This window comes from Eleutherodactylus coqui, chromosome 5 (genome assembly GCF_035609145.1).
Source record: "Eleutherodactylus coqui strain aEleCoq1 chromosome 5, aEleCoq1.hap1, whole genome shotgun sequence".
Lineage (NCBI taxonomy): Eukaryota > Metazoa > Chordata > Amphibia > Anura > Eleutherodactylidae > Eleutherodactylus > Eleutherodactylus coqui.
Window position 1 is genome coordinate 61997868 of NC_089841.1, and position 26896 is coordinate 62024763.

The window sequence follows — 26896 nt, forward strand, 5'->3', positions numbered from 1 at the left end:
ATAGCGCCAACATATTCCGCAGCGCTTACATAGACAGGGGGAATACAGAAAGACAATACAAACAATACAGAACCACGGTTACATAGTAATCAGTTGATGGAAACAATAGGGGTGAGGGTCCTGCTCCAACGAGCTTACATACTACGAATAGTGGGTGATACAGAAGGTAAAGGGGCTGGAGATGTGCATGGTATGGCGGGGTGGAGAGTGAGGGATGCTATACACATAGACAATGGTCAGACATTTGGCCGTGTGACGGCAGAAACGGTATGACTGCAGGAGCGATTTATGATGGCTAGCAGGGATTGCAGTCAGTAGGTCAGGGAGCATGTTATCAGGCGGAGTACAGAGGGGTTTGTTTAGGGAATGCGGTATGCCTCCCTGAAGTGGTGCATTTTTAGAGCACGCCTGAAGTTCTGTGAGTCCTGAATTGCCCGGGTAGCCTTTGGTAATGCATTCCAGAGGACCGGTGCTGCTCTGGAGAAGTCTTGGAGGCGGGAATGAGAAGTTCAGATTAAAGGGGCGCTCAGTCTGGTTTCATTAGCAGAGCGGAGAGCCCGGGCTGGTTGATGGATTGAGATGAGGGAGGCGATATAGGGGGGCGCTGCGCTGTGGAGGGCTTTGTGGATGAAGGTAGCGAGTTTAAAATGAATTCTGTATTTAACGGGCAGCCAGTGCAGTGACCGGCACAGGGCAGAGGCGTCCGAGTACCGGCTGGACAGGAAGATGAGCATGGCTGCCGCATTCAGGATGGATTGAAGAGGGTAGAGTCTGGTGCAGGGGAGGCCGATCAGCAACGAGTTGCAATAATCGAGCCGGGAGTGGATGAGGGCAACATTAAGCGTTTTTAACGTGTCCGCGGTGAGAAAAGGGTGGATTCTTGCGATGTTCTTGACGTGCAGCTGACATGTTCGGGCGAGAGACTGGATGTAGGGGGTAAAAGAGAGATCAGAATCGAATATGACCCCAAGGCAGCGGGCATGTTGTCTAGGAGTTATGGTGGCACCACACACTGAGATGGAGATGTCAGGATGCGGTTGGTTAGTGGAAGGAGGAAACACCAGTAAGTCAGTTTTAGAGAGGTTTAGTTTTAGGTAGAGAGAGGTGTTATAGACAGCAGACAGACAGTCGGTGATGTTTTGGAGTAAAGGTGTCGTCAGCATACAGGTGGTATTGGAGGCCAAATCTCCTGATGGTTTGTCCAATAGGGGCTGTGTAGATAGAGAAAAGAAGGGGCTGAGGACCAAGCCCTGGGGGACCCCAACAGCAAGGGGAAGAGGAGGGAAGGTAGAGCCAGCAAAGAAGACACTGAAAGAGTGGTCAGATAGGTAGGAGGAGAACCAGGAGACAGCAGTGTCCTTTAGGCCAATGGAGCGTAGCATACTGAGGAGGAGTTTGTGGTCAACAGTGTCAAATGCTGCGGAAAGGTCGAGGAGGATCAGTAGGGAGTAATCGCCCCTCGATTTGGCTGTCAGTAGGTCATTGGATACCCTTGTAAGAGCAGTTTCTGTCGAGTGTTGAGGTCGGAAGCCAGACTGTAGGGGGTCTAGGAGAGAGTGCTCTGATAGGTAGCTTACAAGGCGGGAGTAAACCAGGCGTTCTAGCAGTTTGGAGATGAAGGGGAGGTTTGAGATGGGTCAGTAGTTGGCAGATGACTAGAAAAAGTCATCATGTCAATGAGAGAAAAAACAAACAAACTGAGCTCCTTAGTGCAGATCTGTGGTGCTACATACAGAAGAGAAAATGAATAATGGTACTTGAATGCCAAAAGGGCAAGCAATGGGGTGTGTTCTAGCAGTAGCAACGTTTCTAATAGACAAAGATTCCATATCAATCCATAAAAGAATGAAAAAGCCCAATGGCATACTAGGACGGAAGAATTAGATAGGAGGAGATCTTATGGGCAATGTGTTTCCACTCCGAACCAATGCTTTGACTGGCTCATTTGCTCAATACTATTTAAGGCCTCAACAATTCTCCTGGCTACTAGTGCTGCATTGATGGTTAATTTACATTAAGAGACCTAGCAATGCAACTAAAAGTTAAGGATGGACTGCAGCTGGTGGGCATCAAGAGAAGTTGTGCCTGGAGTAAAGGGGTACAAACTTAGCTTTTGCACTAAAAAGCATGAGCCTTTAGCCACATCCCTGTCTATTGACAATAATCTGATCACAAATTGCATTTCTGCTTGTTTTTTCCAACAATTAGCTGTTATCTCTGGGGAAACCTGGCAGTAAGAGAGCAGTTTCCCTACAGCACCTCCACAGGGAAAATAAAGCATTACACACTGTCCATTCATATCAGTGGGATGTGTGTGTAATATAGTACAGGTCCTACAGAGTGAGATACATTCTTTGTAGGAGCTCACCAAGAGATGAGGATCCTGAATGGAGGACTGCATGAACTCAGAATCCCCTTATGACATGTATAAAAATGGCTCATAGAAACAAAACAACCACTTTAAAACCTGTCAACACAACACAATTATCCATTATCTTATCTACAATGCATCCTGAGATCAAAATCAGAAAACATTAGAATCCTACTGTAAGTGCCCACTGTACAGAATTATCCCTCATAGCAATCTGTGGCCTCCCCCCATTCAGTGCATTATATCTATACTGGGTATAGTCAATGACTGATCGAGTGCTATATCTCTGAAATAACAATAGTGTATTTGAATAGGAAGGCTCTGGACGCACTACATGCTGGTATGGCACACGGGTCACTGGGAGCCCCGGAACATGGTTTTCAATTTTGTGTTGTGGCCCTGTAACAGAAAGAAAGTGAAGCCCAATTGGAAAGTTGAAGAGTAGCATGCAAGAAGGAGAAATCTGCTTCCCGTGTCAAAGTCCAGTGGGTTCACTGCTACAACTGTAGTAAGGAAGGCATATTTGAAGTAGTCTCCTTCTGCAACGATAGAGGTACATTATCCAGAAAGTCATCCTCCGTCTGCAGAAATTGAGGTACCGATCCGCATTGAGAGTCCCTGGAATGACACAGGTCTGAGGAGGCAATTGTGCCAAATTCCATTGTTCACACTGAAATTTGCATTGTCTTCTGATTGGGTTTTGCTCTTACTAGTAATTTGCATTGCATCTGCACTGAATCAGTACTCTGCCGTTCACTAGTACAGCCTGCAATTATAGCTTCAGCTATGGACTGCACTGTCAAAAGGGGATATGCAAGTATTGTAGCAAAAAGAGGCCACTTTGAGTATGCTTTCCTTACCTCACACATAGCAGCAGTCCCATGGCACTTATAGAGATGTGGAAAGTGCTTTTTTGCTTTTCACATGGGTCACTATGCTGGTCACTATTTCTACTGAAGCCACTATCAGGGATACTATTACTGTGGGGGTCACTATGAGGGAAACTATTTATTAATGAGGCCATTATGGAGGTCATTTTGACTACTGTAGCCACTATGGCCGACAATATTGCTACTGGGGCCACTATAAAGGGCACTTTTACAACCTGGACCATCAAGGAGGCTACTATTACTACTGGGACCACTATGGAGGCTATTATTACTTCTGTAACCATTAAATGGTGAGTTACTCTAACTACTGGGGCCATTATGGGGGGCAATATTGCTACTGGGGTGACTATGGGGGTAACTATTACTACTTGGGCCATTAAGGAGGCTACTATTACTACTGTGGCCACTATGGGGAACATTATTACTACTGGACCCACTATGAGGATTCACTATTATTACTGTGGCCACTATGGGGGACAATATTGCTATGAGGATAACTATTACTACTGGGTCCACTAACAGGGGAGTTGTTACTACTGGGGCCACTATAAGAATCAGTATTACTACTGGGGCCACTATGGGGGACAATATTGCTACTGAGACCATTATGGGGGCCTCCATTACTACTGGAGCTACAAAAGGGCAGTTGTTACTTCTTGGGCCACTATGGAGGGTCACTATTATTACTGAAGCCACCATCAGGGACACTGTTACTACTGTGTTCACTATGGGTCACACTATTATTACTGGGGCCACTATGGGGAGTCATTATCAATGGGTCCACTATGAGGTCATTGTTTGGGCCATTAAGGAAGCTATTGTTACTGCAGGGGCCATTATTACTACTGGAACAACTATGGAGAGTCACTATTACTAATGGAGCTACTATGGGGGTTACTATTACTATTCGTCCCACTAATGGCCTTCAATACTTGTGAAATGAGTGGGTTTTTTTGCAGATGGTGATGCCATTTCACACTTCATCCCATGAAGCATGAAGGCTTGGAGGACCCCTGTTCGGGGCCCACAGAGGCTCATGCACCATACCATTAAGTAGCACATCCAAGAATGCTACTGTTATTTTAATATAAGACACAAGTATTGAGTTATATTGCTGAATCAGTCTTTTTTACTACACCCTGTATATCTCCACCCACTGGCACTAGCAGGGGATGCGGTTGCACTCGGGCCCAGGAACCCTAGGGGGTCCATAAGGCCTCTCCTGAGAGGGAGCCCACTACTATGAAGAAAAGCATTAAAGTTGGGGGCCATGTTACAAGTTTTGCATTGGGGCCCAGGAGCTTCAAGTTATGCCTCTGCCCACCGGGCATCTTTCTGGTGCCACCTGACATTGACAGACCAAGTTCTTTGTTATTCTGCTTAACACAATGGCTGTGGTGTCCCACTTTTCTTTTCTCCGCCCTCTGATGTGTTAAGCTACTGGATCGGCTGCCTGAATCAGGTCAGATATCTGGAAGAAAAATCTGTCTGCTTACATTATTCTGACTTCCTCTGTAGACAATAGACAATTCTCACAATGCAAGATAAGCACTACAGAGGATTGTGTTTAGTATATTATTATGTTTACTACTATATCCTCGCATACCGTGCATCCTCCTCTGACAAGCTTATCCCAGGGTCTTGTTCTTGGCAGCCTCCTTGCCAGGGTTTGTGATGATAGAATCATCATGCCACCAGGGGTGTAGCTAGTATTCATAGAGCCCTATAGAAAGATGAGATTAACCTCCACCACCTACTGTAATGATGTGAAAGTGAAACAGCAGCATACAGTAAGTAGTAATAATTGTATGGATAGTAGTGCCATATATCAGACCACCCACATAGTGGTGCTAGACAGCAGGAAGCCACCAGTTTATTGTTCCTACGAAATGGTACAATATGTTTGCACTTGTGTTTCACATTCAACCTCTGCCATGGTTTCTAAGACTATATGACACCTATTCCTGCCCCTCTTATGTATGATGTAAATGTTGTCCATTTTTAGCAAAGCGTGAAGCTGTACTAAATATGGCCATCAGAATAATTAAAACTTCATCTTTAACCCTTTCTGGAAAAGTCCTAGAAAACTTGCTTGTATGATGACTATACAGAATGTGGGATATATTTGTTAATAAGCGGAGGCTCATTAATCAAGAACTCTTTTCGATGACACATTACAATACATTCCACTGAAATGAATGGGCACCCATGAATTTCAATTGGTATCTATCTATCTCATATCTATCTATCTCTGCCCATCCTTTCTATCTTTCTATCTATCTATCTATCTCATATCTATCTATCTATCTATCTATCTAACCCATCCTTTCCATCTATCTATCTATCTATCTATCTATCTATCTATCTCTACCCATTATATCTATCTATCTATCTATCCCCATCCTTTCTATCTATCTATCTATCTATCTATCTATCTATCTATCTATCTATCTATCTATCTATCCCCATCCTTTCTATCTATCTATCTATCCCCATCCTTTCTATCTATCTATCTATCTATCTATCCCCATCCTTTCTATCTATCTATCTATCTATCTATCTATCTATCTATCTATCTATCCCCATCCTTTCTATCTATCTATCTATCTATCTATCTATCTATCTCTACCCATCATTTCTTTCTATCTATCTATCTCTGCCCATCCTTTCTATCTATCTATCTATCTATCTATCTATCTATCTATCTAATAACCCTATGATTGTTTTAGACATTTGTCGAAGTGTTATATTCTATGTACTTGGGTCCTTTATATGCATATATTTACAGTACTATATCTAATATTGCATGTACTGTACTTGCAAATTCTCCTTATATCTGAAACAGACAAGCATGCTTTTTAACTATTCCTCTCCCTGCTGCTTATATCCAATGAAGTGTGAGCTAATCTCAAGCAGTTAGAATAATTGATAAGCATCCTGTAAGCTCTCTAGAGAGAAGGGGGAGGATAGTGCTGCTTCCATCCTTGTAGCGTCAGCAGTGCGTCAATTTGGCCAGCAGCCTTGTCTGCAGCTGGAGCAGAGCAGAAGGTGAGCTGCAGTCAGCCCAGGAAAGCCAGCCAGCCCCTCCTCACATCTCATCCTCTGGATACAGACACATTTTCTCTCTCTCTCTCTCTGCCATTTTCTCAGGCTGCTCACAGCAGAAAAGCTACAGAACAGATTTCAGCACCTTGGACAGCGGAGCTAGAAAAATGGCTCCAGTCATTGGCAGCAGTGGGGAGGCTTATGGTAAGCAAGCTCTCCTATTTTATAAAGTTAGGGGAAAGGGGAAGGTCCCCTAATTAAAAAAGTGTTAGTTTGATATTAAGTAACACCAGGAATAACTATTTACATCCCTATAGGAGACAGAGTCAAGTGAGTGGGTGGAATTGCATGTCTTTTCTTTACTGTAGACCTTTGTATAGATAAATAACTGTTTATTTATACTCCTTGTTACTTACAAATCTAGCAAATGTTAACTTGACATTTAATGTGTTATGGTAACTTAGCTGTAATATACTACAATGTTGCAAATCAAGTTATCACAATGCACCAGACATGTTAATGATTGCTACATCTGTATTATGAAGTCTCAGGATGAATGTTCTTCATTTCATGCTCTAATTGCTATATACGCCATTGCTTAAGAAGCCAGAGGGGTGTGGGGCTAGCAGATGACTGGCATTCTTACTTGGCTTGCAAGTTTGCAGAATGCACCTTGAGATATGTAGCTTATGGCTTATTTATGATCAATCATACAAGTTTTGGGATGTAGTCAATGACATTGCAAAAATATATTTGCCTTTTCTTCTATGTATGGAGTCAGAGAAGTCACTGGACTCCATTGCAGTAGGACAAGATTCATCCTGCCTCATTTTTAGCCAGTGACTCATGATTCATTGCATGGAAATGTAAAGTGTTAATGCATCTGCCTCAATGACGTCATGTAGTACTGATTAACTAAAAATAGCTGCGCTGAATGTACTCTATGGAACATATACAAGTCTATGGAGACCATGACAACTGCTGAAATGACTGTCATAAAGTTGCTTGGGATATATGTATTGCTATATACTATCTATAGTGTGGGGACATTGATGGCATGTGGTTAGCCTTGGCTGAAAATAGAGTGTGGGGGTGATTGTGAGTTGGTGATGTAGGTGTGGCAGGGAATTATAGGGTGTGATCATTGAGTCAAGCACATTATGGATGAGAGGAGAAGGCTGATGGTAGAATTAGTCAAGTTGTATTAGGTTTCTCAAGTCAAGGATGTACGTAATATGCAGGAAACTGCTATGTGGTCCTTGGAAACAGGGGGACCCAGCTCTGATTGCACCATCCATCTTGTTACTGGATGAGAAGAACATATGTAAGATCTTCCTCTTGCATTGTTAGCAGACAAGGAGATAGAAAATTAATGCAAGGATCATTTTAAAACACATGGAAGCAAACACCAGACCCTTCTGTTCTGGGTGGCAAAGCCAGACACCATTTAAGTTTTTGCTATGGTGCTCCAGTTCTTCTACAGTACTACTAGTACTACTTCTCAATGTGTAGCTGAAGAAAAAAAAACAACTTCATATTCTTCAGCAGAAAGAGTATATTGTCTTCTTATCAAAGTACCGTAACAACAGAACTACAGTGAGACCACAGATGGAGTCATCTGGTGGAGCATTTGCAGTACTTTAGATGGCACTAGCGTGAGGGTGGTCCTCAGGAAGCTGTGCAGTATGGGTGGCTTGTTCAATTGACCATTGAAAGAAGGAGTTGCACTAAATACTGCTGCACATATGAATGATATATATATATATATATATATATATATATATATATATATATATATATATATATATATATAAACTGTGCAAACATTTTGGACATGTGTGGGAAAAAATGCAGCAAAGTAAGGATGCTTTGAACAATAAAAGTGTTGATAGTTTTTTTTTTTCAAAAAAAAGATGCAAATAGAGGAGAAATTTAAATCACATCAATATTTGGTGTGACCACTCTTTGCCTTCAATTCTTCTAGGTACACTTGCACACAGTTTTTGAAGGAACTCGGCAGAGGGGTTGTTCCAGACATCTTGGATAAATAAGCACAGATCTTCTGCTCAAATCCCTCTGACTCTTCATGTAATCCCAGACAGAGTCAATGATGTTTATATTAGGGCTCTGTGGGGGTCATAAAATCACTTCCAGGACTCCTTGTTCTTCTTTATGCTGAAGATAGTTCTTATTGACATTGGCTATATGTTTTGGGTCGCTGCCCTGTTGTAGAATAATTTAGAGCCAATTAGATATCTTCTATTTTTAAAAATATCTTATTTTGCAGCAGTTTTACACACCTGCCTAAAATAAATAAATAAATAAATATATATATATATATATATATATATATATATATATATATATATATATATATAATCACCTTTATGTTTGTACTGCCTGTAATTAGCGAACTCTGCATCATTTTTTTTATTTTCTTGAGTTGTGTAAGCAGCATCACATAATTTTCTTGTCTACTATATAAATATACAGGAGCACCCACACACACATGAAGACATCTTTATTGCTGCACTGACTTTGTTTTTCTTGGCTTTGCAGGATAGTTGTCTTATTTCTCCTGACATAGAACACATTAGCTGCTACAGACTTTTATAGCTACGCCTTTTCTTTTTAGAGAAGCAGCACTAAAGGCAACTCCACTGTAATAAAGTAATACGTCTCCTACTTTGCTTTAGTATTTAATGATAAAGAACATCACCCACTTCAATGATGAGCAAAGGGAAATGCCATATTACGTCGTTAAAGAGGCTTCCAGGGTTAGAAAAACGTGTCTGTTTTCTTCCAAATACAGCACCCCCCTTGTCCATCGGTTGTGTCTGGTATTGCAGCTCAACTCCCATTCATTTCAAGGAGTTGAGCTTCAATAACATGCACAATATTATGGACAATGTTGGTGCTGTGTTTGGAAGAAAGCAGCCAAGTTTTTCCAACCTTGGACAGCCCCTATAAGCAATGTGGTAGGCTTCTTCCTTAGTTAAGGGGAATCTAAACCTTTGATTTATCTATGAAGACTTTCTTGCAGCATTGACAGATGTCTGTGGCTATAACGATAGCCTTCTATTTACATCAGATATTAGATAGATAGATAGATAGATAGATAGATAGATAGATAGATAGATAGATAGATAGATAGATAGATAGATATGAGATAGATAGATAGATAGATAGATAGATAGATAGATAGATAGATAGATAGATCTGAGAGTAAGACATTATTAATGGAGGAACCTCAACCCACATAACATGACTTAACGCCAGAAGATTAGTCCAATAAAAAGGAATAAAACAGCTCGGTAAAAAATACGGGGCTAGATAGATAAATAAATAGATAGATATTACCAGCTTGACATATATATATATAAAAGAAAAATCACACTAAATACTACTCCACCTATAAAGGAAGAATAGGCAGCCCGTTTATTTTCACAGTTCCTACATAGATAGATTTTTAGATAGTCTCTCTATTAGCTGCTAGAATGGAAAATATAAGTTTGCCCGGTATTTATTCTCTCATTGCCAGTGTTTTTATGATGATTAATGTATTTTTAGGACTTTGAAATTAATGTGTTAAGTTATGCAGAACCCCCAATGCTAAGAAGTAGTGAGGTTATATCCACAAAGGGGTTAAAGTTGGAGCAGCACATGCAGTGCCTTGCACTGACCCCTCCCTTTCATGTTGCAGAGCTGAGTGCTGGGCTCATGCAGGTGTAAATGAAGGATCTTACAGTCAGCACCATTGCTGCCCTGTGACCCTGTATGCGAATACTCAGCAGTCATTCTGCACCTCACTGCTTTATGTATATATCAAGGGCATTTACAAAGACACATCCGTTCTTAACACCAACTAGACACGTTAATTACCAGCAACATGACCCTTTATATATCACACTATATAACCATGCAACATGGACTGTATACAGCAGATCTGAAGTATCTTTCACATCTCCCCTCCCTCAGAGTGTTCCAGTTCTCTTTTTTTCTGCACAAGATAAGGCTGAGCTGTGTTCTGTCCAAGGAGTGGGCTGTGCGGCACCAGACTGACTCTATCCAGTAGCTCTGAATAACAAGAGAGGGAAAGCTCTCAGGATAGATAGATAGATAGCTATAAGATAGATAGATATGAGATAGATAGATAGATAGGAGATAGATATAAGATAGATAGATATGAGATAGATATAAGATAGATAGATATAAGATAGATAGATATGAGATAGATATAAGATAGATAGATAGATAGATAGATAGATAGATAGATAGATAGATAGATAAGAGAGAAAGAGAGAGATGTGATTAGGAGAGATAGATAGATATGAAATAGATAGATAGATAGATATGAGATAGATAGATAGATAGATAGATATGAGATAGATAGATAGATAGATAGATAGATAGATAGATAGATATGGGATAGATAGATATGGGATAGATAGATATGAGATAGATAGATAGATAGATAGATAGATAGATAGATAGATAGATAGATAGATAGATAGATAGATAGATAGATAGATAGATATAGATGTGATTGAGAGAGATAAATAGATACAGAAGTAGAATGATACTGATAGAAAGATACAAATTAATAGATATTGAAAGATTGATAGAAAGATATGTCTTATGTAGCAAGGCTGAATTTGTTATTTAACTCTTTACAGCTGTTCCGTCTGCCATAACCCTATTAGTATCAATATAACGCTATGGATTCACTTAGGGTGGTGCCAGATGGCAGACTCCACACTGCTCCTTTTCACTGTCCATAGTTAACAGAATGAAAGAATACATTATGCAACACAAAACCATCATTGTTGTTACATGCCACACCCCTCTTCCACCCATATCACAGATTTACAGCCCAGACAGATAGATAAATACTCCAAAAAAAAATCAATTTTAGCCTTTGCCATATGACTATATCTGTTAAACCCATAAAACATCTCATTACTACAGGGTATGCTAAATATCAGAAATTATTAGATTGGCATATATTCAGCTCTGCTATATCTTTAGGAGTATGTTAACACAGTTTCTGTCCAGCTAATGTGGCCATTCTTTGTTCCCTTCATGCCATTTAATAACCATAGACCTGTAAAAACTATAAATCATCCTGACATTTTACAAATGCTGCTCTGCTGCATTATTGAATTCAGCTCTGCTACATGTTTATCTGTTTCTTCTATTTGCTTGTATGACTGCATACAACATGACCTACATTGTGATACAACTAATATTATACATTGTTTCATAAAGATGGGATAACTGGAGTGTTTTTATATATCGTAGGTGTTTATAATCATCTACATATATTGGATGTGATCATTTAGGTCTTTAGTTGACACTTCTTTTTATTATGTCATTTCTTGAATATAGTGAAATACTGTATTAGATTGTTAGAAACAGCTTGTCTTAATGTTAAATGTACAAAATGAACACATATTAGATGTTTAATTTACATTTAAATCATTGTATAATACATTAGATGCAGAGGTAGTGAAGCTAAGTTTGTCTTTTGGCACAACACATCACTTGGTTTATCATAGTATCATAAAAGAATCAGTCCCATGAACAATTCACCTCTACTATATCTGCACAGCAAAATATTATGCATTGTAATACCACAAGTCACCAGCAGGTGGTGTGTATCATTAAGTTTACCTGTATTGAAATGAAATACATATATCCATCCATAGAGAGGATGAAATAATGTTACAGTTTGCTCTCTTTTTAGTCATTTTATGTTAATTGCTGCCTTCCATCTGTTTACTCTTACAGCCGAAATACCCACAATGGTTGGACTCATAGGTGCGTTTGGCCTCGTGTTTACAGTTTCCCTTTTTTCCTGGATCTGTTGCCAACGCAAATCCACCAAATCCAACAAAACTCCTCCCTATAAATTTGTCCATGTGTTGAAAGGTGTCGACATCTACCCTGAAAGTCTAAACAGCAAAAAGAAATTTGGGGCGGACGAGAAAACAGAATTATCACCCAAGTCTCACATATCAAAAACATCACTTCATCTTGACCTGGAGAAAAGAGACTTGAATGGCAATTTTCCTAAAGCAAATAAAGTCAGGAGTTCCCCGGATCTGGAGGATTTTTCACAAGCTCCATTACAAGAAAAAGACAAGAATTCAATATCTCCTGAGAGTATAAACTCAACCTCATCGCTCTCATCTGCTGAGAAACAAGACAAGCTGGGAACACTCTTCTTCTCCATAGAGTACAACTTTGAGAAGAAGGCTTTTGTGGTAAACATCAAGGAAGCCAGGTCTCTTCCAGCGATGGATGAACAGTCAATGACTTCTGATCCTTACATAAAGATGACCATCCTGCCAGAGAAAAAGCACAAGGTAAAGACAAGAGTTCTCCGGAAGACCCTTGACCCAGCCTTTGATGAGACCTTTACCTTTTATGGAATCCCTTACAGCCAAGTGCAAGATCTGGTCCTCCACTTCATTGTCTTGAGCTTTGACAGGTTCTCAAGAGACGACGTCATCGGAGAGGTCTACTTCCCTCTCTCTGGGATTGAGCTGTCTGATGGAAGAGTGTTGATGAACAGGGAGATCAACAAGAGGAATGTCAGGGTAAGGCACTAAATTATTAAATTCACTGTTCTTACCCAGTTTATTGGTTGCCTTATTGTTTAATTTTTGGCTTGAGGTGAAACAAAAAAAAATTGGTACCCTGTTAGCCAGTAGAACAAAATTGGATTTCTCTTAGTAAGAGAAACAAAGTTATCTTGTAGATATAATACCTTTTAATGGCTATCAAAAAAAAAATTGTTATAGGAAGCTTTCAAGACTATTTGAGTCTCTTCATCAGGCTTCTGAAGCATGATGAAGAAACTTAAGTAGTAACATTATTTATTTTTGTTAGCCATTAAAAGGTATCATGTCTAGGAGATTAATTTGTTTCTTTCACTGGTCTTGAGATGCTCATATTGTTGTGTCCACCCTTACTGTAAGTCAAATTTGCTTAAGGACTCCAGTATCTCATTAAACCAATTCAATACAATATTGAAACATGTTACCAAAACCCTTGACTGGCTTCATTGTATCACGAGCACTGAGAGGCCAAAACAGACACATACAGGATAGAGATCTCCTGATAGAGTATCACAAAATCAAGTTTTAAAAAAAACCCAAAAAACTGGTTATTTCACACCACACATCCCAGGATATGTTGAACCAAGAGAAAACATAAGAAAGGACACATCTGGCCACTCTTTAGACTTTTTAGTGGAGGGAGCTTGAGAAGGAGCCAAATAAAACGAATTAGTAGATATTAATTGTTTGGGTCCAGTTCATGTTCATCAAGGAGACAACATGGCTGCTATCATTAATGAAGTAATACATTGAAGTGTATGTGGCAGTTTGGTTACCCCATCTGTTAATTTGACGTTATTGGTCAACAATAACCTATATGAAGGTCACTTGCTATGTTTTACAGTATTTGTTTTGTATATAGGGGAGAAGTATAGAGATCTTCATAGAAACATATTTTCCCAGGAAGGAGTAATATTTGTTAAGTGTATTGCTCTCTCCTAAGCAGAAGGTAGCTCCTTCCACTATAGAAATCTACAGGGAAGTGGCTGCCCAACATCAATCATATTGAAAAACCTGCAGGAAGTGGCTGCCCATCCTCAGTCATTTCTATATCTACAGGGAAGTAGCTGACAATCCTCTATCACTGCCAGAAACCTGCAGGGAGTTGGCTGCCCACCCTCAACCGCTTTCAGAAACCTGCGGGAAAGTGACTGCCCACCAATGGCATATGTATCATTGAGGCAGACCATGCGACTGCTATGGGTATCCTTGATGAGAGGGGGCCCCAGCTCAGCTTTCACCATCTATTTAGATACAGAGCAGTGCTAACATATGCAGTTCCTTCCTCCAAATCAAAACTACATTATTAGCAAACAAGTAGATGGAGTTATTTTAAAGGGCATGGAATGGCAGAGAAGCACCAAATCCTCCTGTTCTGGATAAAAACCTGTTGGGAAACATTTGCCAACTGTCAACTATTTCCAGAAACTTTTAGGGAAGTGGTTGGTTACCCTCAATAATTTCCAGCAACTTGTGGGCAAGTGTCTGCCAACTCTACGTCATTTCCAGAAACTTGTAGGGCAGGGACTGCAACACCCTCGTTGATTTCCCAAAGCCTACGGAAAGTGGCTGACAACCCACTATCATTTCCAGAAGCCTACAGGAAAGTGGCTGCTCACCTTCCTTTTCATATTGATCTACTGTTACATAACTATGTACATTTTTATGTATATTCACTTACAATGAGTGAGCAGGAGCGTATAGAGTTAGTGGAACAGCTGTATGTTTGTTGCTATATCACTAAGTGGTTCATTTGTGAATTACTTGCTCATTAGTATGTGTCTGCGCCTGTGTAAATGGATGTCTTGTATTGATTTGTAGAAGTCAGCAGGACGCGGGGAATTGCTGATCTCTCTGTGTTACCAGTCAACTACAAACACCTTAACAGTTGTGGTGCTGAAGGCGCGTCACCTGCCAAAAGCAGACATATCAGGACTATCAGGTACAATACGAGGAGATTATTATAACTACTGTACCATTTGTTATTATTGTTATTAGATAGATAGGTAAATATGAGATAGATAGATAGATAGATAGATAGATAGATAGATATGAGATAGATAGATAGATAGATAGATAGATAGATATGAGATAGACAGATAGATATGAGATAGATAGATAGATAGATGGATGGATATGAGATAGATAGATATGAGATAGATAGATAGATATGAAATGGATAGATAGATATGAGATAGATAGATGATATGAGATAGATAGATAGATAGATAGATATGAGATAGATAGATAGATAGATAGATATAGATAGATAGATAGAAAGATATGAGATAGATAGATAGATAGATAGATAGATAGATAGATAGATAGATAGATAGATAGATATAGATAGATAGATAGATATAGATAGATAGATAGATAGATAGAAAGATATGAGATAGATAGATAGATAGATAGATATGAGATAGATAGATAGATAGATAGATAGATATGAGATAGATAGATAGATATGAGATAGATAGAAAGATATGAGATAGAGATAGAGATTTTGCATGTATCTCTTTCATTTTTAGGGGAATCTTACACTACTTGCAGCATTTGTATGATTGCTTAGACATGATGCAGTGATGAAATTCCAGGTGGTGGATGAGCCACATTCACTTGCTCTTCATAGCACCTGTACTATGACCTGCTCCAGTTATTTGTTGGTACCTCTCTTTGCTCCTCTCTTTATATTTATGGTTCTGCTTTACCTTACTTTCATATTTTCTACACTCCCCCAGTGTCCTTTGATGTTTAAATATCTGATGCGTCAGATTTAGTGTTAAAGGATTTGACCCACAAAACCAAGTGCTCTTCAATCCACCAGATAGGACCACTGGGAGCCACACCAATCTTGCATCTGAGACTGAATGGAGTGGCAGTCACAGATGTAATATCAGTGAGATACTGTAGCCTAGCCCTTGAACTTATTCCTGGATGAACCAGATCCCTCACTTTCAGTATTGGTGTGGATCCCAGTGGTTGTACCCCCAATGATGAGCAAATTATCCTTATCCTGTGGATAGGGAATACATTGATTTTGCTGTGTAACTCCTTTAAACTATTCCTGATGGAAAGACCTAATAATTTCAAAAGTTACTATTTGCCACCATTCTTTTGGTTAACCATTAAAAGTTATCAACTACTACTAACTCTCACTTGTTAGGTGTACTGATTATAGACAATTGTACACACGTAATGGCCCCTGAGATCCTTAAAATCACACTTGGAGTCCACTGTAGAGAGTAAACTCTCTGCTCATTGCAAATGCAGAGTAAACTCTCTGCTCATTGCAAATACGAGTACAGCAGTAAAACTATGGAAGACTTTTAATATTATGGCTTGGGATTGAGACAAACTATAGGTGTTTGGTTCCATCTATTTAGTAGCATAGCTACCAAAGAAGTAGACCATGCTATAGGAGGGAGCTGACCCCGAACTGCTTTGCTTGATTCAATGAAAACCATCATGGTGTTTGCCTACAGCTGCCACTAGGAGGAGCTCACTGCATATAGACTTTTACAATCAATGTTGAGCAGAATACTAACTATATAAATCCATATGAAATGAGCTCCCCCTAGTGGTGGGTATAGGCAGCTGTATCTTTGACCTGCATGACTGTTTGTAAAGAAGTAGGAAATGTTCACCTCTGTATGTAATAAATTGCATAAATAATTGAAAAATCTATTATTGGGGTCCATTATGAGTTTTGCTCTGGGGTCTGATGATATTTGAGTGCTAAATATTTTTTTTGTGTCTCATCGTATTCTAAAGTTTCTTGTGTGGACCATTAATTACATTTCTTGTGTGGACCTTTAAATGATCTTAATAATGTGTAGAGATTCCCATTCTGCAAATAATCATAAATAGGCTCTGGGGATTAAAGGGGTTGTGCCAAGTTATAAAGTTATCCCCTATCCCCAGAGGATAACTTTACCACTGATCTTGAGAATGGGGGTCCAAAGGTCCGCGCATGAATATAGCTCAGGTTGCATGTGTTCATCACCGCTGCATTGATATCAATGGGAGCGTCGGAAACTGCTGAGTAGAAAGGCTTGGCAATGTCCAATACTCCCATTGAAATGAATGGAGCAGTGATATGCATGCACAACCTCTGTTCCATTCATGTAGGGACCTTCGGGACTACATGTTCTTGCAATCAGTGGGTTTCCCACTGTGGGGATTATGTGGATGGAACTCGTATATACAGTACTTACATCTTTTGGCAATGGTTGATGCTTATACTATATAATATCATGCATAGGTGATGAGGATTATTATCATTTATTTGTTCATGTACATGCTGTATCTGGTATCTGGAATTTACCTTAGTCGGCCACTAAGTGGCAATGTAGATCCCTTTTCGTGTTTTATTGACTGATACCTACCTAGAGAGGGTGGCTTCTGGAGGAAAATATTCATTTATTTGTTTGTTTGGCCATGCAAATGACTGATGGAATAATCCATCACAGCCCCACCTATTGGAATGATAGCTACCCTATGAGTCAATATCTGACCTTTTAACAGTCCCTGCAACATGATTAGGGATGTAAGTCAAACCAGTATATCCATGTACTGCTGTTTTATAGTTCTTGACCTTCATCAGTGCCCAGTAGGGTTCTAGTGCTAAGTGAGAGTTCGTCAATGTTTGTCCAGAGATGTACTGTTTCTCCTAGGTGAGACTACCACAAGGGTAGAGGGAGTCTTCTAGGCCATGTGATGCTCCCTGGGAAAAATCCTTTATAGCACCACCTATTGGAATGGCTATTCAATTATCGGATTTCGACTATAGGGGTAGGTACTAGAGATGAGCGAACGTACTCGGTAAGGGCTATTTCGCAATCGAGCACCGCGATTTTCGAGTACTTCACTACTCGGGTGAAAAGTACTCGGGTGCGCTGTGGGTGAGCGGGGGGTTGCAGCGGGGAGTGGGGGGGGAGAGGGAGAGAGAGAGGGCTCCCCCCTGTTCCCCGCTGCTACCCCCCACTCCCCTCTGCAACCCCCCGCCCCACAGCGCACCCGAGTACTTTTCATCCGAGTAGTGAAGTACTCGAAAATCGCGGTGCTCGATTGCGAAATCGCCCTTACCGAGTACGTTCGCTCATCTCTAGTAGGTACCATTCCAGTAGGTTGCGCTGTGCATGATTATTCCATTGCTCATTTGCACGGCTTTTTCCCAGGGAGCATTGCACAGCCTACATAAGATTCCCTACATGCTTATGCTGCTCTGCACAAGGGGAAGCATTACGCCCATGGACTTTGTTTAGCAAATACAATGTGCTCGAAGCGATTGCACGCTGTGGTTCTCATAATGGATTTTGTGCATTTACTATATGATGAATTACAGGGAGATGTAATCTAATGCTTTCCTACATTACCAAAGAGCGAGTTAAAAGATACTCTGGATCCCTCCACATAATTAATGGAGCTATAGAAGCATTTCTTACCCTACAATGCAGAACAGAGTGTACTTGTTAGTGATATTACGCTTTATAGCTAACCGTAGCACAGAAGGTAAACCGTCCTAGTTTTCTTAATGTCTGGTATTAAATAGGGTTGATCTGTAATACTATACCAATGACAGTGCATGGGCAGAGCATATTCAGCTCTGCTACATATGTGTATAACATGTTCTGAATCCTAATGCATGTACGCTTTGAGGCAGACTTATGGAGCGGGTACGAGCAGGGGCATAACTATAGGGGATGCAGGGGATGCGGTTGCACCCGCACCCAGGAGCCTTAAGGGGCCCATAAGGCTTCTCAATACAGGGAGCCTAGTAATATGAATAAAGTATTATAGTTCAGGAGCCCTGTTACAGATTTTGCATTAAGGCCCCGAATCTTCAGGTTACCCTCTCTGGGTACGAGCATAGTTATATAAACCCCTTCCAAATGTGTATTGTGCAGGTATAGCGCAATTCAGTTGCTTGTGTGTTGAGTGGGCGTGGGAGCTGAGCCTGCTACAAACACAAAGATGACCATCTTTGCAGCTTAGACCCACCTCTAACTCCCATGATGGGCGATAACAGCAATTGTGGTTGTTAAGTTAACAATGTTAACCCTTTAAAGGCAGTTGTCAATTCCACCAACAGCATTTAAATCCCCCCAATCGGCATTCAGGGAGCCAGAACGGCCATCCCGTTAAAAGATTGTGGGGAGCCATCTGGGTCTCATGGCAGCTTTGTGCCTTCTGAAGGCCCCCAGGGATGCCATAAATGATCACCTGTGGTACATCTTGATAGATTGACGGACAGAACATTGCATTATACTGTATGAGCAATCAATTGATCGCACATTCAAGTCCCCTGCAGGGATTAAAGAAATAAGTAAAAACAAGTAAAATAAACATTTTTAATTATTATAAAAAAAATTATAATAAAATATACTATGTTTAAAAAAATATCCCTTTGTACAAGTCATCACATTAAAAAGAAAAAATTAAAGACCAAATTATTAAAATATCACATTATTAATCCTGCATGGTAAACGCTGTCAGAAAAATATATATGCAATGTCAGAATTGCACTTTTTTTTAGTCTCCCCATTTCCAGTAAAAAATGTGAATAAAAAGCAATCAAAAAATCGTATGTACCCCAAAAGGGTATCAATAAAACTACAGGTCATCTCACAAAAAAAAAGTCCTCATACAACCCTATCGGCAAAAAATTTGGTATCGACGGAATTATTCTTACCCAAAGAATAAAGATAACATATCATTTCTACTGCAACGTAAATGCCGTAACTCCCCTAAAAAATTGGCGGAATTGTGTGGGTTTTTTTTCCATTTTGCCCTATTTAGAATGTTTTAAAACATTTTCCAATACGTTATAGGGTACTTTAAATGGTACCATTGATTTTTTTGAAAGTGGGATGCAAAGAATGAAAATGACAAAAAGAAAAAGAGCTGCAGCAGGAAGGGGTTAAATTGTGTCTTATTAAACGTGTTCATAGGAGACTCTTTGTATTGCAAATAATCCCGGGAGTAGAACACCTCCGTATCCAATTACTCTCATTTTATGTGTCCCAACTGCAGAGGTAGACAGTGATTATTCCTGCGTGAGTCAGCCACTTCACATCAGCCGCTGACATCATCCAGCTCAATACACTGACCTTTGTGGCTGCCTAAGTGGGTGGGAGGAGAGACATTTTGGATCAGAGCATCTGTTATGCTGCGTCATAGACTTTTGGGACTGAAAAACCTGCATAAGGTCTTTGCTAGGTGAAATAACTTGAAGCTCCCGCGACCTCAATGCAAGATTTGAAACCCCCCACCCCACCTTCAAGCATCAGGGTTGGGGTGTGATTGTTACCTCTGCACCTCCTGTAGCTACTAGCCGTAAGTAGTGTGAGTTGCATACTGGCAACTGCTCTGCCAATGACAAGCTTGAGCGGTCATGAACAATATCTCTTGCTGAAGGATCTGTCCTGCCCTGCATTTCCCAGACAAACCATTGATTCGGATGGGCACTGTGCAATGCCTCATTTTCCCCTGTGGGGGAGCTGTAGGGGAATGGAACACTTATTTCCAGTCTCTCTCACAGATCACAGTGATTGCTAGGGATCCCAGCAGAAAAACCTATTGAGATTGACGTATTGTCTGGGGAGCCTTCTAAAAAATAGTGACTGTTTAAACCAGAGACCTCTTTGCGGAAATGCTGCAGATTTGTTGTAGAATTTCTGCAGTACATTCTCAGGTTATACTGTATTTTTCATTAATATTTTGTAAACCGCAACCAGAAAATACGGAAGAAATGCAAATCTTTCCATTAGACTTTCTCTGTGTGTACATTCCACTTCTGGTTTTGGCTTACAAAATACTGATGAAAAATACTGGCATGTGAATAAGCCCGCAGGCTGGGCTCACATGGGGTGGAATTGCCGCAGAATTCTGCCTACAATCTTAAGCCCGAGACTAAGCAGCGCAGTGGATGAGATTTGCAAATCTCGTCCCTACGCTGCGGAGAGTCTGTTGTGGCCAAGCCACGCTGAAACTGACATGCGACATGGAATTGAAAGCTGTGGCATGTCAATGGTATCGCCATTTGCACTGCGGGCTCCCTCCTCTCTATGGGGAGAGATGGCCGCAAAGGAATAAGCAGGACTTCAGCTGCGGAAATCTCGCAGAATTTCTGTGCGGTCCTGCTGCGGACAATCCATGAGATTCCAAGGGGTTTCCGCCCCGTGTGAACCCAGCCTTACAGTACAGTTACAGCAGAAAATCTGCAGCATTTCTTTTCCTCTACACATAAACAGGATTTGCTTTAATCCCATTCACTTTAATAGTAAATATTTCCACTGTGGTTTCTCTGCAGCATTTCCACAATGTGGGAACGCACCCTTAGGCTTCCTTCCCACGATTGTATTCACGGCTGGCCGATATATGCTGTGATCTGATGCATTGGATTCCAATGCATCATATTAAATGGTCGTATTCTCGTGACGTACAAGCACCCAACCGGCCAATATGGCGCCGGACGTTTTTACGTCGGGCCCAAAAGATAGACCTGGAAGTATCTTTTGGGCTGGAATACATCGGCCGCTGCATGGGCTCCTATGGGAGTCCATGGAGTTTAACAGTGTAACTACTAAACTCCCTCCCTCTGCTCTTCTCCTCGCTCGCTCTTTGCAAAGGTAGGGGGCGAGGTGGGGGTGGAGCAAAGGTGAGCCTGCGAGGGGGAGTGAGTGGAAAGGGGCGATGACATGGTAGCCTTGGCGTATATGTGGGGCCCATGCTGTGTGAGTGGGCGCACAAACGTTAGATTTGTGCGCCCATTCAGGAGCTTTAACGCCACAGATGGTAGCGTATATCGGCTGACCGTGAAAATAACGTCCGATATACGCTCGCGGGAAATAAGCCTTAATGGGATTTAGTGGGAATACACATTGGCGGCTTATGCTTGATTGCCTGACTATGACTGTGTAAAAGGAAATGATATTCATAATGAAGGGATCTTGCGCGATTTTTAAGCTATACTTAGTCCTATCTCCTCTTAATGACATCACAGGCTGCCATTTATGATGATGTCATGTTTTATAGGATCTGTATGCCCTATATAGTTGAGGATTCATTAGTAAGAGAGCTCAGTCTAGTTCTGCTTACTTCTAGCATTACTGTTGTCTTAGATTGGTCCCCGGAGATAGGGGATAAGTGCAGGCTCTGCATCCAGCATTGTTTTGCCTCTGGCTTTATGGCATTTGGAAAGCATAGTAAATAATATGTTATGGCAGAATAAAAAAACAGATTAGTAAGCATACTCTCTGCTTTAGATAGATGTAGCAGTGCTGATATTGCAAGTTAACCACTGCATTCTTGCCATCAGATTAAAAACCAACTGGCACAGGAGGGCTTGGTGCCAGAAATGGATAACTGCAGTTTCAGTTGAAAATTGAGTTAATGGCACCAGTGGTCTAGTATTGATGCCCTCTACGCAAGCAGAAGTGTATATGTGTGAGAAACATACCCTAAGTCATTGTTTTTACAACAGCAGAATACATTTTCAACATCATCTAGATTGTAATTGTACAAGTTTAATTTTCTCAAAATTGCAGAAACAGTATTTATCCAATTCCGGCAGAAGGCCTTAAAGGGGTTGTCCAGTTGTAAACTATCGATGGCTTATTCTCAGGGTAGATCATCAATAGTAGCTAGGTAGGATCCACCATAAGCAAAGGAAGTGACATCATATCGGGCATATAAATTCTATTAGAAATATTATTCCTCCATAATTCGCGACGTTTCAACCCTCTCAGGGTCTTTGTCAAGCACTAGTGCGTGACAAAGACCCCGAGAGGGTTGAAACGTCGCGAATTATGGAGGAATACAAATATAATGTCACTTCCTTTGCTTATGGTGGATTTTACATACGTGTCTATGGCTCAGACCCCCTCGAGTGACGTGCATTGAGGATCTAAAGGATCGTTTGTTTGGTGGACGAACTTTGAAGAGTGATACGGATTAACTGTATTATATCCCTAGTAGCTAGGTAGGGGCCTGACATCCACAACCTGCCAATCAGCTGTTTTCAGGGCCAGTATGCTCCTGCACTAAGCGGATTTGTGAAGGAAGCAGAGAGCTCCGCTCTCACTGCAGTGGTCAGGCTTGTTATTGCACATATTGAAATAAATAGTGACTTTGTTGCAATTCCAAGCCTGACCACTGCAGTGAGAATGGAGGTGTCTGCTTCCTGCACAAAGCAGCTCAGTGCATCTGCTTGGAAACAGCGGATCAGCTGGAATCCCACATGATGATCTATTGTACCATTGATGAACTATCCTGAAAATAGGCCATCAATACTGTACAACTGGGCAACCCCTTTAGTTCCTCCAGGAGGCCCATTAGAGTGACTATCCCATCAATATCATTTATCTCTTATACATAGGATAGGTGCTAAATGTGTAATTGCTGGGAGCCTAAAAGCTAGGACTCTTATGGATCACTAGAAAAGTGCACCCCAATTCCCCCTTAGCGAATGAAGTAGTGGTGCGTATGTGTAGCCACCACTCCATTTACTTCTATGGGAATGACTGAGATAGCTGAGCGCATCACTCTGCTGCCTCTAAAGACAGTGAATGAAGTAGTGGTCACATATGCCCATATCTGCTCCATTCACTCAAGGGGACTCGGGGTGCACTACTTTTAGGATCCTAGTAGATAGACCCACAGCGATCAATCACTTATCACACGTCCAGTTCATATAGAAAAAAATGATTCTGGTTAGATAACAAACTTCTTTAATAAAAAAAAACACAAGAATTGACAACCATTTTGCTCCCTTTATAGCTTAAATCGTACATGTCTGATAGATTTAGGTCCCACCTCTGGGACCCTCACCTACCTTCAGAATGGAGGTTCCTTAACTCCCATCCTGCCTGATGAAGAACCCTAGCATCCCCACATCAAGGTGGAGATTAAATGGAGAGATGGCCTTTTAAAGTGACCATCCCGGGATAAAAGAGTCTGTGAATTATATTACCTAGTGCTAACCTCCTCCTAGTTTGGCCACTGAACCCCTTGTTCCTGGGTATTCCTGTTCATACTTTCAAGATGACTGTGTCGATTCTAAGGCTACCCAATGAGCACTTAGCACTGGTAGTGGATCGGTAGTCTAAGACATAACATGCTGCTCACATGAACAGCACTGACGAATTAGGAAGCAGCATGCGCTATGTGAATACTAATGCACAGTGTGCATTGAATAGTCACTGGAGGATCATGAGACTTTTAGATAAATGAAAACGTGCCTAAGGAACAGGCAGATCAACAGTAAAACCAGAAAAACAGTACCAGGTAATATAACTCTCTATCCCCTCCTGTCCCTTGGGAAATTTTGTCCCAGGACCAAAGTGTTTTAAATCTGATCTTTTTCATAGGACATCCTAAAAGAGTTCTCTCATCAAAGCATTGGTGGATTATTGGTAGCCCATTCATAGTCATTCATGAGGCAGCCTGATAAACGAGTTGTCTGGGACTCTGGGCGGTTTTTCTATTCATAACTAGAGATGAGTGAGTATACTCGCTAAGGCACATTACTCGAGCGAGTAGTGCCTTAGTCGAGTATCTCCCCGCTCGTCTCTAAAGATTCGGGGGCCGGGGGGGCGGGGAGCGGCGGGGGAGAGCGGGGAGGAACGGAGGGGAGATCTCCCTCTCTTCCGCCCACTCCCCCCGGCTGCCCGCCGCTACTCTTTAGAGACGAGCGGGGAGATACTCAGCTAAGGCACTACTCGCTCGAGTAATGTGCCTTAGCGAGTATACTCGCTCATCTCTATTCATAACCTATTCTTGGACTAGGTCATCAGCATAAGATTGGTGGGGTTCTTCTGCTCTGGCTCTCAGTCAATCAACTTATTCCCAGCACCGCTATCAGTACAGAACTATTTAATTCAATAAGAACTGCGCCTGCACTATTAACTCAGGCTGCTGCAACATGGCTGGCACAATCTGCTTCCTGTACTGACCATACTGACAGTTGTGCCAGGAATAAGCTGATTGGTGGGGATTCCAAGCGATGGGACCCTGCCGATTATCCATGAATGACCTACCCCAAGAATAGGTCATCAATAGAAAAAAATACCCAAAGTCCCAAACAACCCCTTCAATTTAGATCAGAGATGATGTAAAATGAAGTGGCAGAACTCATTGTGGTACTTTGTTCTATCAATTAAAAGGGAGCGTCAGTGGTCAGGACCCTGCCAATGGAACATTTGTATATCCTAGCGCTATTATACTATTGCATTTGATTAGACAACCCCATTAATTCACAGAATTATGGTGCACAAAGTAAATACATAGGTTATACATTCAGCTCCTCTACATCCAATGTGTGTCCTTCAGTTGATGACGATGAAGCTCCAAACACCCTTTTTACATTACGGTACATTTGTTCTAAATAGCTGACTTCAGTTTGGGCAATTAATAACATTCATTTTGTGACCCACTTAAGTCATTCCAGACAAAGCCTTAAGATCTGAGTCAGTAATGTGCGCAATGATGGAGATTCATTAAAACTCGGCTTGCTGCAAGTTGCTAATTTTAGATGCATTCTATATTCAAAGACGTCTCTCATAATCAGCATGTCCTCGCCGCAGGACTGTGTGGTGGACCATGTGTTTTCTTAAAGGATTCAACCATAGAGTATAGACCGGCCTCCGGGGATATTGCCAGCTGCCCATTAATGCACAAATATCGTAGATCTTCTGCTCATTTGTACTGTGATAAACTATGCTGAAACCTTATGATGAGATGAAGGCATCACATGAGATTTCAGAAATACGTGACTAATATGTGACTGCTGGTGGGAATACCTATAACCTTCAGTAATTAAATTAAAGGATTGAGAAACAGTTCCTGAAGACAAAGCAAACCTAAGTTTGTTGTTATATTACTAGTTTACTGTTATCCTAATTCATATTGCAATTACTATTATACTATAATATTACTACTACTTACAGTAAGGGGTACCTATAGGTGCAGAGACAGCAGGTGCACCTGAACCCTGGAACCCGAAGGGGACAATTCCTGGTGTGATGCTTGCCATAACTAATTTGTTTAATCCATAGTCTAGGAGATGATTTATTGCACAGTTCATAGCATATGAGCCCTGTATGGTGCAGAGTATTAGGGAAGCAGAAATGCAGTCCTAAGCTCTCACTTAAGACCTGAAAGTTGAGGGTTCAATCCCTGCTTGGTTCACTTGGTTGACTCATCCTTCCGAGGTCAGTAAAATGAGTACCCAGCTTGCTTGGGGGTAAAGAAGACTGGGGAGGCAATGGCAACCACCCTACCAAAAGACTGCCGAGAAAACATCACAATGTGACATCACCCTTAGCATTAGAGATGAGCTGCAAAACTTTCATTCAGTCCAAACCAAAAGTTTGGTGGTAGCTCAGTGGTTAGCACTGTTGCCTTGCAGGTTCAAATCTGATGATGCACAACATGAATGTTTTCTTCATGTTTCTTCTACTTGTTCTTCTTCTCCTCTGGAGAAGGATGAAGGCTGTAGGAAAAAAGACACAAGAAAAGCAGTGGTTAGGACTGTTGACTTGCAATGCTGGAATGCTAGGTTGAAATTTGACCAAAGACAACACATCAGCATTGAGTTTTCCAGTTCCATGCAAATATTGTCCTTGGTCAGATTTGAACTTAGGACCTTCTGCAGAGAATAAAAAAAGCATGGTGCCTTACAGTTTTGGAGTCATAGGTTCAAGTGTGACCAAAGATAACATCTACATTAAGTTTTCCTTTTCCATGCAAATGTTGTCTTTTGTTAGATCTGAATCTAGGACTACAGTACTGTAAGGCAACAGTGCTAACCACTGAGCGATATATCCATTGAAGAAGACCCTCCAGTCTCTTAGATAGTGTTCAATACAGTTTTTTTTTTAACATCTAATTTGGCAAAAACAAAGTAACATACATAGTAAAATAGTATATTAGACCAAATCAAGACAATGTTTATCTAGTTCAGC

The 26896-nt window shown here is 41.0% G+C and overlaps 1 protein-coding gene across 1 annotated transcript in view; it reads left to right on the plus strand.

The window, feature by feature from the left end:
* Positions 1-6358: 6358 nt before the first annotated feature.
* SYT4 (synaptotagmin 4) overlaps positions 6359-26896 on the plus strand; it is a 30541-nt gene continuing 10003 nt past the window's right edge. The window contains exons 1-3 of the mRNA XM_066602622.1: positions 6359-6510; positions 12097-12908; positions 14751-14871. Of these exons, the coding sequence (XP_066458719.1) occupies positions 6474-6510; positions 12097-12908; positions 14751-14871 (970 nt within the window). The 5' untranslated portion in view covers positions 6359-6473. The remainder of the gene's footprint in view (positions 6511-12096; positions 12909-14750; positions 14872-26896) is intronic.